General features: G+C 43.1%; 1 protein-coding gene across 4 annotated transcripts; it reads right to left on the reverse strand.

Moving 5' to 3' along the window:
* Positions 1 to 439: 439 nt before the first annotated feature.
* Positions 440 to 13,713, reverse strand: LOC106584720 (CTD small phosphatase-like protein 2-A). 4 transcript variants are annotated; one of them, XM_082968162.1, is made up of 13 exons: positions 13,112 to 13,713; positions 11,722 to 11,947; positions 9,395 to 9,527; positions 8,610 to 8,756; positions 7,908 to 8,132; positions 6,845 to 6,938; positions 6,519 to 6,630; positions 5,742 to 5,828; positions 4,233 to 4,295; positions 3,353 to 3,432; positions 3,017 to 3,143; positions 2,760 to 2,855; positions 440 to 2,187 (listed from the first exon to the last, which is right to left on the reverse strand). In XM_082968162.1, the coding sequence occupies exons 2-13, from the start codon at positions 11,944 to 11,946 to the stop codon at positions 2,122 to 2,124; spliced, it is 1,455 nt and encodes a 484-aa protein (XP_082824288.1). In that variant the 5' UTR covers position 11,947; positions 13,112 to 13,713; the 3' UTR covers positions 440 to 2,121. The 4 variants fall into 4 exon arrangements, with proteins under 4 accessions (XP_082824288.1, XP_082824287.1, XP_082824289.1 ...); XM_082968161.1 differs by having other exon boundaries at positions 11,722 to 12,011; positions 13,112 to 13,712; XM_082968163.1 differs by having other exon boundaries at positions 11,722 to 11,881; positions 13,112 to 13,708.
* Positions 13,714 to 15,383: the final 1,670 nt, after the last annotated feature.

Raw genomic sequence — 15,383 nt, forward strand, 5'->3', positions numbered from 1 at the left:
AGACAGACGTTCTGTGAGCTTGTGTGGCCTACCACTTCAAGGCTGAGCCGTTGTTTCTCCTAGACGTTTCCACTTCACAATAACTGCACTTACAGCTGACCAGGGCAGAAATTTGCCCAAGTGAATTGTTGGAAAGGTGGAATCCTATGACGGTGCCACGTTGAAAGTTACTGAGCTCTACAGTACGGGCCATTCTACTGCCAATGTTTGTCTATGGAGATTGCATGGGTGTGTGCTCAATTGTATACACCTGTCAGCAACGGGTGTGGCTGAAATAGTCAAATCCCACTCATTTGTAGGGGTGTCCACATCATTTCGTATTTTTAGGTGTGTGTGTGTGTGAGACTAAGTTGCTCCGGATAAGAGTCTCTTGCTAAATAATGTATGCGTCTTGGCTCATACTGATGCAGTTCAATAAAAACAAAATGTAAATCATTCATTTTCATTAATTGTATAAAAATGTATTTATGATCAAGGACACCATTGAGTAACACCGAGTACAACAGGAGTGACCGTCCAAGATGATCAATGACAACAGAGTCTTATCGGCCAAACTTTCAGACTGGTACATAAGAGATTCCACACAAGACTAAGAACAGCATTGAAAAACATGATTTAAAAGATAAAACAAAATGTTAGCCGTTTTGCTGGTGCTACGATTTCAAAATAGTCCGGACATAACAATTGAGGTGATAACTTGTGTACAAAAAAAATGATTTTTACATAGGGCTGGATTTAAAAGTATTTTTTTTTTTTTTTTTTACAAAAAGTGCAGGAGCTCCGAAGCCTTCCTTCCTCCTTAAACTCTTCATCACACCCTAAAAACAGAGCATCTTAAGGGTATTTTTAAAGATCTTTACAAAAAAAGTGGTGAAATCTCAAATATACATTTTCTAAATTAATATCTGGGCCATCATTATGGCTTGTTGAATGGTCTTCAAGTGAAACCTTATACTACATTAACATTACGACCTATACACATCATGATGATTTCATAAACATTTCCTCCTAAAAGATAGTTTAAAACCCGCACATTGTTAGAGACCACATAAACTGCACTTAAAAAAAAATGGGACTAAAAAGCAGACTAGGAAATAAGCATGCATACCAAATTACACCCTATTCTAGTGTATAGTGCACTATATAGGGAATAGGTCCCATAGGGCTGTGGTCAAACAGTGCACTATATAAGGAATAGGTTGCCTTTTGGGATGCAAAATTTGCAGGCAGACAACAGAAAAATCACTTATCCCCCCCCCAAAGGTTTAAAAAAAATATGTAAAAGAAGCAGTCAGTTAAAAGAGGAATGCATACTAACATCAGAAGCACAGTGAAAAGTAAAAAAAAAAATATATCCGTCATATATACACATGTAATCGAGTGTGTATATTATACAGGTTTGACTGCCCATTCCTGTTCAAATGAGTCTGGAGCAGTCAGGTCCTCACACTCAAATACTGCATGACATTCAGTTCAGTCAGTCCAAAATTGTAGCTGCAGATGAGAAATATCTCCCAGAAAGTCGCCACGGTCCTGTTCATTTAGGCACCAAACCGAAGAAAACGGTCCAAATTGGAGAGGTTCTGCCTGGACTTGTCCAATCAGAAACGTTTTATTTTCCTTAGTTGCAAAACGTTTGTGCCCTAACAAACACGGCCCTACTTTCAAGAATAAACAAGACGTCCGTCTAGGCAGAAGCCTTTTACAATACAAGGGGATTGCTCTAGTCTGGGGATACAGTTTAGTTTGAGTATAACAGTTTAGTTCGAGAATACAAAACATATACAAATACTCAAACTGTACATAGCTTCAGGAATTATAAAGATTGGTGTTTTGTTGTTTTCTGTAACAAGAAAATCCTCTGCAATGGCGTTTTGTTGTTGGTATTTTCATGAAAATGTTAATCGGTAATGAAAACGTAGTTGTAGACAGAGATCCATATAAAACAACATCCTCATTTGAGTCAGTTAAACGTGATTCTCCTCATCTCCGCTGTGTTGAAAGGAAGGCATCCCTCTCCATGTACTGCAGGGCTAGTCCATAGAATTAGAACGAACATTCTAATATAAATATACATTCTATATTTCTATGGGTTAGCCTGCTGGGTCAACCAATCACAAATCAGTCTGGAGGAAGGAGATCGTGAAGACGAAACCGGTCTCTGACGTAAGGCCTTACGTCCTCATTCTGTGGGAGAGTAAGAACAGAGGTTGCATAAAATAGTACACCAAGAGAAATGACTGAAGTGACTTTCGTGGAGGAAGAGAAAGAACAGAAACGGGTCTGTTTATGCAAGCCGTATACAGACAATCTTACAGGTACAAGGGCAAATTTACATTTTACTTTTTTTTTTTTTCTCAAATGTTTGATTGAGTACATAAGGAAGTCGCTTGAGTTGGATGCACATCCAACAACATACCATCTCCACTAGCTTCTCCAGAATGAGTACATACCATCTCCACTAGCTTCTCCAGAATGAGTACATACCATCTCCACTAGCTTCTCCAGAATGAGTACATACCATCTCCACTAGCTTCTCCAGAATGAGTACATACCATCTCCACTAGCTTCTCCAGAATGAGTACATACCATCTCCACTAGCTTCTCCAGAATGAGTACATACCATCTCCACTAGCTTCTCCAGAATGAGTACATAACATCTCCACTAGCTTCTCCAGAATGAGTACATACCATCTCCACTAGCTTCTCCAGAATGAGTACATAACATCTCCACTAGCTTCTCCAGAATGAGTACATACCATCTCCACTAGCTTCTCCAGGAAAGGAACCAGCTTGAGGAGCTCGTTATCATTCCTGTCCATGAACCAGCTCTCGATGGGAATCCCATTGGAAAGCTGCGATGAAGAACCATGACGTTTTGAATAGTATATGAATATATGCTACTTTGTCGTCACTTTTATCCAAAATACTTTGTATATTGAGTGCATATAATTTAAGTATGCGATTCCTGCGGGATAGAATGAGTAGCTGTACTGTGAAAGGTATGAAGGCTTACCTGATAGGCGAAGGCTTGAGGTGAATTGTCGATTATTATGGTTTTTGACAGATCTCTTCCAAGAATGTTTAGGTCCTTGATGTAGTTTCCTTGAACACACACACAGTGCTCACGAAACAACCGATGCCTGTAGGAGAGGTAGAAAAATAACCAAATGATTAGTCAAGTGTAGTGGTGGGTGTTAGGACATTAGCACAAGCTTTATACACACACCCTAATCCCTACGTAGGTGCACTACTTTGGGGAATATTGTGCCATTTGGGATACAGATCATGGTGCAACTCAACACTGGTTAGTTGTAATCGTTCAAAAGCAATAACTTTTTATTTAACTGACCTGACCAACTGTTTCTTGGGGTCCAGGATGTTCAGTAACTTGTCTGCATACACCTTCTTAGAGGCAGTGAACAGAATGATCTGTGAACGACAAGAAACCCATAAGAATAATTTTAAAAGATATATATTTCCGTTCCGTTTGATTGTCTGTCCCAGTGAAGTCTACAGTAGAGGATTACACGAGAACGGGACGCGCGGGAATCAAGTTCGGGACAGGATCAACAGTCCACAAGAATGGGCAGTGCAGTAATAGGGGTGGAAATACAGTGTCATGTCATAGACAGGACAGACAGGGGTTTTTCTTTATTTTTTTACATTGTAGAACAAACAAACAAAACATGAAAACTATGAAATAACACACATGGAATCATGTAGTGACCAAGAACGTGTTAAATCAAAATATATTTTATATTTGAGATTGTTCAAAGTAGCCACCCTTTGCCTTGATGACAGCTTTGCACACCCTTGATATTCTTGCAGCCACAGGCATTGCTTGCTGTTTGGGGTTTTAGGCTGGGTTTACATTTACATTTTAGTCATTTAGCAGACGCTCTTATCCAGAGCGACTTACAGTAGGGAATGCATACATTTCATGCATTTTTTTGTTGTTGTACTGTATAGCACTTTGTGACATCGGCTGATATAAAAAGGGCTTTATACATAAATTTGATTGAATAGCCTACATACTTTTGCACGCAAAATTGAGCACGGGACGGCAGTGATTTATATGGAGAAGGGACAGGACAGTTCCGGGGTTATAGAACTGTTGTGGGATCAGGATAGTACAGGTGGGGGGGGAATTGACAGAACAAGACAGGAATGAATATTCACTCTAGTCTACAGTGGTCTGATGTCTATGTATTAAACACGTAGGACCTCACCTCGTAAATTTGAGACATGCGCTCCAGGAACTCTCTGAAGAACGGCCTCAACCGCACATACACCTGCAGAGAAGACAGAATCATATGGAAACCATATGTCAAGAGCGTTCCCTGTTCAGTGAAAGATATATTTTGCATGATGAAAAATAGGGGTAGGTTATAGAAAATCAACGGACCATCAATGTAATAAGAAATCTCAGTTGCCAGTAGCAACCACTACAGAATGTCCGGTCAGAACAAGGATGAGGCGGATGTCCAGGTTAAGGGGGGGTTTAATGGAAGATAGCCACATACATCTGACCACTCATGGTTCAGATAACTGACAATCATGTCCAGTGAGACCTGACATTAACTACGGGTCAAATTGTTGCGCTTGGCTGGAACAGAGCTGGAGATGAATCATGCCAAGTGATCCTAGTCCAGAACCCCTCCCCAGCGGAACAGCGGAGTGTTCGGGAACCCCTCCCCAGCGGAACAGCGGAGTGTTCGGGAACCTCTTCCCAGCGGAACAGCGGAGTGTTCGGGAACCCCTCCCCAGCGGAACAGCGGAGTGTTCGGGAACCCCTCCCCAGCGGAACAGCGGAGTGTTCGGGAACCCCTCCCCAGCGGAACAGCGGAGTGTTCGGGAACCCCTCCCCAGCGGAACAGCGGAGTGTTCGGGAACCTCTCCCCAGCGGAACAGCAGAGTGTTCGGGAACCCCTCCCCAGCGGAACAGCGGAGTGTTCGGGAACCCCTCCCCAGCGGAACAGCGGAGTGTTCGGGAACCTCTTCCCAGCGGAACAGCGGAGTGTTCGGGAACCTCTTCCCAGCGGAACAGCGGAGTGTTCGGGAACCTCTTCCCAGCGGAGTGTTCTGGTTCTCAGGTCACTTATGTCATTTGATGTTGAAGACACCGACAAGTACCCCTGCATGGGGGGACCATCCAAGCGAAGAAACAAGTGAAAGAGGGACCCAACATGTCCGTATGCACGTACACTTAAACATCAGACCGACATGGATTTAGTCCACGGAGGGAAACGCTGGTAGTTCTCATCAGGATGGGGACGTTTCAGACCATACGGTGTTCCCAGGGTCCAACACTAACTGAAGTCCAGGTAATCTAGGCCGAACGAGAATTGCTGATAAGTAATTGGCTGACCTTGACCAATAAGACACTAACAAAAGTGGGGGTCCCCTGAATGGGATACTAAGCTGCCTGACTAGAAGCAGATGACTGAAGCTGGCCATTTTAACATGACAAAATCACATAAAACCTAATGCTTTTTCTCAATTTGTCTTACCTTGATTCCTCATGTCCCCCCTCTCCTCGCCTCCTTCTCAAAACGCATAGAAGTAATCCATGGGAAAAAAGACCGTGGATATTCTCTTACAATGTGGTTTGAGAATAAAGCGAGGAGAGAGAGAGAGAGAGAGAGGACACAAGGAAAGAATCAAGGAAAGAAGAATTGAGAAAGAGCCCTTGACAATCACTTAACACCTGTGGATTTCTATAGTATCACAGCCTGTACCTGGTAGATTACATCTTGGAACAGGACAGGGAAGGTCAGGGCTGCGTCCTCCAACTCATTCAGACTACAGTGCACCAACGTCTCGTCCTGATGAAGACAAACAGTACATCTTCTGGTTAGTGGCTGTTCAACCTTCTTTAGTTGAATGCACCGATTGTAAGACGCTGTAGATGAGAGCTAGCCTAGTCGCAGATTGGTTTGTGTTTCTTCTGCCTACTCCAATTGTCAAGCCCAATTTAACCTTTGCTAAGCCCCAGAATTTTGAGAAACCAATCGCACCGCTCCGATGGGACAGCAACTGTGGTAGTCTGGCACCCAGGCTATATTAAAGAGAGCAGAAACAGAACGGCACCCAGGGTATATTAAAGAGAGCAGAAACAGACCGGCACCCAGGCTATATTAAAGAGAGCAGAAACAGACCGGCACCCAGGCTATATTAAAGAGAGCAGAAACAGACCGGCACCCAGGCTATATTAAAGAGAGCAGAAACAGACCGGCACCCAGGCTATATTAAAGAGAGCAGAAACAGACCGGCACCCAGGCTATATTAAAGAGAGCAGAAACAGACCGGCACCCAGGCTATATTAAAGAGAGCAGAAACAGACCGGCACCCAGGCTATATTAAAGAGACCAGAAACAGACCGGCACCCAGGCTATATTAAAGAGACCAGAAACAGACCGGCACCCAGGCTATATTAAAGAGAGCAGAAACAGACCGGCACCCAGGCTAGACATGAGCTTCTGCTAATGACTCAAATACAAAAATGTGCTACTCACTAAATCTAGGACCAGGGAGAACTCTGGTGTGCTGCGTGTTTTGAGAGGCAGTGCTGGTTTCCTGGCTATCTGCTCCTCAGTCAACGGAGGCACATGCTTGATGAAGAAGTACCTGAAAACAGAGCAGGCACAGAAGATTTTCGTTGGTCCAAGTAAAGAAAAACCTTTACACACAATACTTTTCTTCAGTTTGTTAGATGGTGATGACGACACACAGATGGGCGACCTATTTCTACTACTTATTATTCTACAGACATTTAAAGAGAGAGGCATTTAAAACGTTTGTTTGTTTGGTAAGGTTGCTAAATAAACTAAGAGGTACTCACGGATCAAAGACTTCCCAGTCCTCCTCGTAGGTGCCGTCTGCAGGGGCCGTGGGAGGAGCGTGGGAGTAACAGCTGACTGGGGTGCATCCCGGAGCTGGATGACATCATATTTAAATGGAGCAGAAATCCACAGGTTTTATTTATTTGCATTTACTTTTCTCCCCAGGTATTTCAACATAGCAAACACAGCAAGTAAAAATTCCACTGAATATTCCAGATCACTAATCACTGGGTTTTAACCTGTTAGAAGGGGGCATATCCCCCCGTGGTGACCTGTTAGAAGGGGGCATATCCCCCCCGTGGTGACCTGTTAGAAGGGGGCATATCCCCCCGTGGTGACCTGTTAGAAGGGGGCATATCCCCCCGTGGTGACCTGTTAGAAGGGGGCATATCCCCCCGTGGTGACCTGTTAGAAGGGGGCATATATCCCCGTGGTGACCTGTTAGAAGGGGGCATATATCCCCGTGGTGACCTGTTAGAAGGGGGCATATATCCCCGTGGTGACCTGTTAGAAGGGGGCATATATCCCCGTGGTGACCTGTTAGAAGGGGGCATATCCCCCCGTGGTGACCTGTTAGAAGGGGGCATATATCCCCGTGGTGACCTGTTAGAAGGGGGCATATCCCCCCGTGGTGACCTGTTAGAAGGGGGCATATCCCCCCGTGGTGACCTGTTAGAAGGGGGCATATCCCCCCGTGGTGACCTGTTAGAAGGGGGCATATCCCCCCGTGGTGACCTGTTAGAAGGGGGCATATATCCCCGTGGTGACCTGTTAGAAGGGGGCATATCCCCCCGTGGTGACCTGTTAGAAGGGGGCATATATCCCCGTGGTGACCTGTTAGAAGGGGGCATATCCCCCCGTGGTGACCTGTTAGAAGGGGGCATATATCCCCGTGGTGACCTGTTAGAAGGGGGCATATCCCCCCGTGGTGACCTGTTAGAAGGGGGCATATCCCCCCGTGGTGACCTGTTAGAAGGGGGCATATCCCCCCGTGGTGACCTGTTAGAAGGGGGCATATCCCCCGTGGTGACCTGTTAGAAGGGGGCATATCACCATGGTTACCTGTTAGAGGGGGCATATCTGTTTCTGTAACCATCTCCCCTTCCTCGACAGGTGGTTCTGGTGTAGCCAGGGGAGCCGGTGGTGGTACTGGAGCTGGGGCAACAGGAGACAGGACGATGCCTTCTGTAGATGTGGGGGTACTGGTGGACATTTCCTCCACCTCCAGCTGCTTCACAATCTCCTCAGCCTCCAGCACCTGCCCAGGTGAGTCAGACCCAAGAGTGGCTGGATCGGGGAGACACAGGGTTAATCTCAAAAAGTATTTTCTGTGATTCTTTGCATATTCTCTCGTTAACTCCGAACAGAGAGGAATAAGGCAATGACGAGAGAAGAGTGAGCATGGATGAAGAAAAAAAAAAAAGGAAAAAAAAGTGCAACCCACAGATGTTTTACATTTAAAACCTCTGTCTGGACGAGGGGAATACACAGAGTGACGTGGAGAAGAGGGAGGTATAAGAGAATTCCTTTAGGACCGGTAAAAAAAACGTTAAAAAACAAAACCACGGGGCTGGTATCCCAGACAGATTACGCCAAGTCATGGACTAGTAAATCACGTTGGAGAAACTCCATTGAGTAAATGTGTTTCAGTCCAATAATAGGTTTAATCTGTAACCGGTCACATTCTTAGACTGGTCCTCCTGGTTGAAAAAAAAACAAAAAAACACAAGACACAATGATGAGACTTGAGGCAGATTCTGTTACCCGTCTTGGTTGCAGGTGAGAAGAAGTTGAAGACTGGTGAGAAGATGGTCCCCAGGAGAGTAGTGCGAGGAGGGCTGATGGCTACCTCCACGGGGACTTCCAGTTTTCCATTGGGCTTCAGGGGCTTACTGTTCAACGTCATTGGATCTGAGGGGAAAACAAGAGAACTTGACTATTTCCAATGAAACCTTCAAAATCCACCTGCTTATGGCAATGCAAGATACTTCCGATTTCCTGAGAATGATCACCGCCTCCTTATAGCGGAGGGGAAGTGTTATCCACGTGGTCGACAGCCCGAACTCTTCCACTGGATATGACAACATCCACACAATTATAGCAAAACAGGACATTTCGATGTCATGAACATTAATGACCAATTGACTCATTGCAACATTTCCAAAAGCAGATGTTCACAAAGATGGCGTCGTGACAACAGTTTGTCATTTAGCGCTATGAACGACTCCATTATTAATACAGATTACAAACTGGGTGGTTCCAGCCCTGGATGCTGATTGGCTGACAGCCGTAGTATATCAGACCGTATACCACGGATGTGACAACATGTATTTTTACTGCTCTAATTACGTTGGTAACCAGTTTATCATAGCAATAAGGCACCTTGGGGGTTTGTGGTATATGGCCAAAATACAACGGCTAAGGGCTGTGTCCAGGCACTCTGCGATGCGTTGTGCATAAGAACAGCCCTTAGCCGTGGTATATTGGCCATATACCTCCCCCCCTCGTGCCTTATTGCTTAATTATGCCAGAGGAATGTCTTGACTCACCAGGTTTGTTAGCCCTTCTCCTGCAGCCCCCGGGGATAGCTTTGTTAGGAGGATGAGGAGAAGACGTGATCAGGTTGCTGCTGTCCACTTTACAATCAATACGACTCCTCTTAGCTGGGATGTCATGCTCCATCTGACATAAAGGAAGCAGAGTAGGAGGGACTAGTAGTTAGTGTCACGACTTGCTGAAAGCAACATTCAATATGGCACCCTTCTGACTCGTAGCTTTTATTTAGGATGCTACTCCTCTTCAACCGTTTAAGATCAAAACGCCATTCAAACTATAAAAAGGTGAATTGCACCAGCAGATTTTGGCCTCTTTTTGGGGGGGGGCTTGCTCCTCAAGAAATGGCAGCCATGACAGAAGCCAAATGTGACTTGGCTTGGGGGTGTGGTTTGATGTGGGTGTGTCCTTGCCACCACCAAGACACACCCATCTGTCAGAATCTTTAGCATTTGATGTACAAATCCCATTCAAGTCATGGGACCGATATTAGTATTTTTCCAGCATCATGTCCAAATCATTTGAAAGTATCTCAAATTGATTGTGAAGCTCAACAAAGTCAATTGGATTATTTGAACACGAAGCGTGTTAAAACGCTAATATCCATCCCATGAATGGGATGTGCTGCAATTTATTTTATATTTAACCTTTATTTAACTAGGCAAGTCAGTTAACCTCTTGAGGATACCCTAGGATAGGGGGCGCCACAGCGCATTTTGAAAAAAAATCGTTCCCATTTTCAACGGCCTACTAATCAAACTCAGAAGATAGGGCATGCATATACTTATTATATATGGATAGAAAACACTCTAAAGTTTCTAAAACTGTTTGAATGGTGTCTGTGAGTATAACAGAACTCATTTGGCAGGCAAAACCCTGAGACATTTTCTGACAGGAAGTGGATACCTGATGTGTTGTATTGAGTTGAAACCTATCCCATTGAAAAACACAGGGGTTTAGGAATATTTTGGCACTTCCTATTGCTTCCACTAGATGTCGCCAGTCCTTTCACAGTGGTTTGAGCCTTATAGAGTCAAAACTCAGTGAATGACAGGAGTTTGAAATTGGTCACAGGGGATGGGCCATCACCATTATGACGCCGGCGGCCATGTCTGCCCCCACCTTTGGAAACGGTTTTAAAGGCAATGAAATCATCCCCCTCGAATCTTATTGGCTCTCTTGGTGTTAGAGGCCCTGAACATTTATTTTATACAACGTTTGACATGTTTGAACGAACCTACATGCGCGAGGATTACTTTCAGTATGAAGTGCAGAGCTGCGTTTGGAGAGAGCCATAGGACGCGCTACCAACATCAGGCTAATGGAACGTGAAGTATGGCCTTTTTGACCGAAAATACATCTGTTGTGGACCTGGGATGCTTTCTGATGAAGACAACTAAAGGTAGGCGATTATTGACAATATTATTGAAGATGAGATGGTTCATACTGTTGCGTCCAAGATGGCGCCGAGCACTGTATATTAGCTGATTTTCTGAGTATCGCATCTCCTTTTATCGCAAAGTGTGATTACCCAGTAAAGTTAATTTAAAATCTGGTATGACGGGTGTTCTCAAGAGATATTCATCTATAAATGTTAGATTGACAATATACATTTAAAAAATCGTTATAGTATAGCAATTTATTGAAACGTAGCATTGTTTACCGGGACGCTTTTGAGGGGAAATTAGGTAGTCAACGTCAGACAGAGATGTAAAATGCTGTTTTTATATATAAATATGACCTTTATTGAACAAAAGAATGCATGCATTGTATAACATGATGTCCTAGGGGTGCCATCTGATGAAGTTTGTAAAAGGTTAGTGCTACATTTAGCTGTTTATTGATAATATGTGATGGAAGTGGTTGGTCGGAAAATGGCTATGAAGCTGCTTTTTACGATGGACTCATCTAATATAATCTAATGATTTGCTTTTCCTGTAAAACCTTTTTGAAATCGGACGACGTGGGTCGATTCAGGAGAGGTGTATCTATAAAAAAAAAAAAAAAATATTTTTTATTTTTGTAAAAAATTATGATAATTTTTTAATGCTAATTGGCGATATGATTTTTCGCTGGATTTTGATCCCGCAAACGGGATCAGATGCTCAAGAGGTTATCAAATTCTTATTTACAATGAGGGCCTACCGGGGAACACCTCTACACTCTAACCACTAGGCTACCTGCCACCTCTACACTCTAACCACTAGGCTACCTGCCACCTCTACACTCTAACCACTAGGCTACCTGTCACCTCTACACTCTAACCACTAGACTACCTGCTGCCCCAAATGTGAGCATTTGCAAACAGTTCACACAAACACACCTTGACAGCATTTCCCCTGATGAACTTCTTGATGGTGGAAAACAGGCCTGTCTCATTCTTCTGCATTCTGGGGCCTCTCCTGGTCGCGGCAGTGGTCTCCACCTCACAGTGTTTCCTCTTGGCCTGGGCTGGGCGTGGGGCTGAGGCTGGACGGCCGGGGCTGGATTTGGGACCAGGTTTAGTGCTGGGCTGCTGAGAAGCTTTCCGCACTCTCAACCTCATCATCCTACACGTTACATGGAAGACTGGTGTGGCAGCACAGCAAGCAGACAGGGCAATATATATTACAACTACAACAAAGAAAACACGGGAAACCAGTGAGGTGACATGTAGCCAAGTCAGAGCTTTAACACTGCCACAACACGTTTATTTATTATAGCCCTAACAATGTGTTTATTTTACTTTGTTAGGATGTTTGGCATATTCTTGACATCTGTATTCCCAAAATCGATTATATCTAAAAAAAAATATAAAAAAATAAAAGAGTATTGAGAATTATAATTAACCGTTATTGTAATTTTAATTTATAAATATTTCAGAATACAGATTTAAATTCACAATAACATATCCACAGTGGGATGATCTATGCTACAGTACTATGCTACAGTAGTTATTTTATGAACACTACCAGAAAAGTGGGCGGTGTTCATTCTGCAAGCTTTTTTCTCTCCTTCTAGCTGAAGTTGTTGCCAAACTTAACTAGCTGCTTGTATGAGGCCTAGGTAACTAGTTAGAAAACGACGAGAATTCCCTTTCACAAGCCAAGTCATATAGGACTTTAAACCAAATATGAGACTTGACCAAAGTCACCTATATATGGCTCCAAACATTAGTAATTTGTTAGCTAGTATCTAGTTAGCAAAACTGTAAGTGCAAGCCCGTGAACAGCGAGTGACAGGCATGAACATTGCATTAGCTAGTTAACTGTTATGTAACCAGTGTTAGCTAGCTAACCTTAACTGTTAGCGACCCAATTATTTTATTACGGTCATTCTAAAACGATATACCGGTATTCACATAGTAAGATGGCTAGTTAGCCAACGAAATCGGGACTAACGATAAAAGTAACGGCATAGTTGTCTGGCTCGCGAACTAGCTAACGTTAGAGTTAGCTAAAGCTATCCACTTAAGATTAGCAGGCTAGCTAGCCATTTTGATTTCACGATTGCCAACCAAACAACATGCATAACATCGGGCAACAGTTTAATATTAGATTAAATGAAACAAATGACTAGAATTGCAAAACACGTCGCTAGATATAGTTAGCTAGTCACGTTAGCTGGTAGCATTTAGCTACACCAAGCTGGCAAGCTAGGTGCTCACTGGTGATATGGCAATCGTTTGAATCAAAGACATGTTGACACAGCCATAAACAATGAACGTTACTTACCGACGGTCCAATAAATTCGTAACCAAACTTGCCGCTTGCCTGTCCACACTGGTAGCCGCAACAGGGCGGCCACCGAGAGAGAGAGAAGTCTGGCCGTCGTTAACGCTGCCAGCTGTGTTCAGAACCACAGACCATCGACGGGCTCTTTGGACGCCATTTCCCGCCTCATCACAAATTCTGAGAGTGCACTCGATAAAACTACTCTGACTCCAGCGCTAGTTTGATGTCTAGGAATGTGGATTACATTACATGCAATTTACAGTGTGCCCACCATCGCAAAAACAGCTACAAGTAACCACTGAATAACGTCATAAGTATGCGGTAAAATGGTTTGTAAGAAATATATTATTTTCATGATATGGTTTGACTGCTCACGTGTTTCAATACGGAGCATATATGTGGCTGCTGCACCGGAGTAAACCGAGTGTACCCACTGTAATGCGAATCCTAGCTCCCTCGTCTGAAACCACGGTTGATTGTTACATATATATATATATGTTTAATGTATTTAACTAGGCAAATCAGTTAAGAAGAAATTCTTATTTACAATAACGCCTACCCTGGCCGAAACCTAACCCGGACGATGGGCCAATTGTGCGCCACCCTATGGGACTCCCAATCACGGCCGGTTGTGATACAGCATGGAATCGAACCAAGGTCTGTAGTGACGCCTCTACCACTGAGGTGCAGTGCCTTTGACTGCTGCGCCACACATATGACCTGCGCAGGCGCAACTAGGCATTACTGGTACACAATTTATTTTCAAAAATAGGTTTGGAAAGCAAAGTCTGATCGCATATACTTCCAAAGCCTACTAAGCATACTGAGTACCAGTATGTGTGGATGCCTTGTATGGTGTGGTCATTGTAAGCAGAGAAGGACGTCATACTATAGAATTTGTCAAACATAAAAGGGATCGGCATAGGACTAGCCCTTCAGTGTAGCTTATCAGCAAAATAGATCAAAAATAGTACAAAATAAAATGTTCTTTATTAAAATTACTCAACTTTTATATTTATTTCCTATAGAAATGAAAGCAGGACAATCATATGTAATAAAATCATATTGAGGTGAGGCTGATTGTTACATTAGCTGTATATATCTAATGTTTGCTTTGGAAATTCATATTTAAATACATTTTAGTATAAAGCTGGTCAATTCTCTCCTAATAATCCTCATGAGTTGTGAGAATCCCTGTTACTCCCATTTATAAGACATTTAATTATTTACAAGCCATTATCATATATAGATAAGTTTATGTGCTGCTAACATGTTGTGTTGCTACCATGCTGTGTTGTCATATGTTGCTGCCTTGCTATGTTGTTGTCTTAGTTCTCTCTTTATGTAGTGTTGTGTTGTCTCTTGTCGTGATGTGTGTTTTGGCCTATATTTATATTTTATTTAATCCCAGCCCCCGTAGGAAGCCTTTTGCCTTTTGGTAGGCCGTCATTGTAAATAAGAATTTGTTCTTAACTGACTTGCTTAGTTAAATAAATAATTAAAATATAGCCTATATGTGAAAAACTCTGCCTTATGGCACTTTAAACGATGTGTACAGTATGCAGTGCTTAATTTGTTAAAATCGGGAGGTCCCGGAACACTCAGCGAGAGAGGGGCCAGACTATATGCCCTCGAATATAGCTGTGGGGTTTACACAAGTCCGGATTTCTTTTAGCCTAATTTTCAAGACAAATGTACAGCAATTTTTTTTTTTTAAGTCACTGCAGGTCTCCTGCCATATGCACACATACTCAGTTTACAATAACCGTATTTCATATAATTTAAGACTAACAGTAGAACACACATCACAATATCAGAGTATAACTTAAGATTTTTCTTATTTTATGTTGGCTACAGCAGAGCACATGATAATATATAGGCCCACTGCCTATAACATGAAGCGCATATCCCCCCCCCCCCAAAAAAAAGATATAGATGTACTTTGTAAAGTGGTTGTTCCACTGGATATCATAAGGTGAATGCACCAATTTGTAAGTCGCTCTGGATAAGAGCGTCTGCTAAATGACATAAATGTAAATGCATATTCAGATTAAGGAAAATATGTTCCTGCCTCAAAACCTCCCACAATGACTTTCCATGTTAGTAAATGTCTTGCTCAAAGCCATGAGTATCTGTGACGTTTAGTCTCCTTGTAAGGCTGTTCAGAAGAATCTGTCTGTAGTACCTATTATTTTTTTTCATTTTGAGTGTTAACGATAACGTGGGTGTCCTCTTTAGCCTCGTCTACAATGCTTGCTTCCACTAAATGCTC

The sequence above is a fragment of the Salmo salar genome, chromosome 23 (assembly GCF_965601325.2).
Source record: "Salmo salar chromosome 23, fSalSal1, whole genome shotgun sequence".
NCBI lineage: Eukaryota > Metazoa > Chordata > Actinopteri > Salmoniformes > Salmonidae > Salmo > Salmo salar.

Excerpts from the sequence above, each read along its gene's own strand:
- LOC106584720 (XM_082968162.1), bottom strand. The coding sequence starts at position 11,946 with ATGATGAGGTTGAGAGTGCGGAAAGCTTCTCAGCAGCCCAGCACTAAA. Across the intron at positions 8,133-8,609 it reads CTCACCTGCAACCAAGACGG|CCACTCTTGGGTCTGACTCA; the intron begins GTAACAGAATCT and ends TCCCCGATCCAG. Across the intron at positions 2,188-2,759 it reads TGGAGAAGCTAGTGGAGATG|AATGAGGACGTAAGGCCTTA; the intron begins GTATGTACTCAT and ends ACTCTCCCACAG.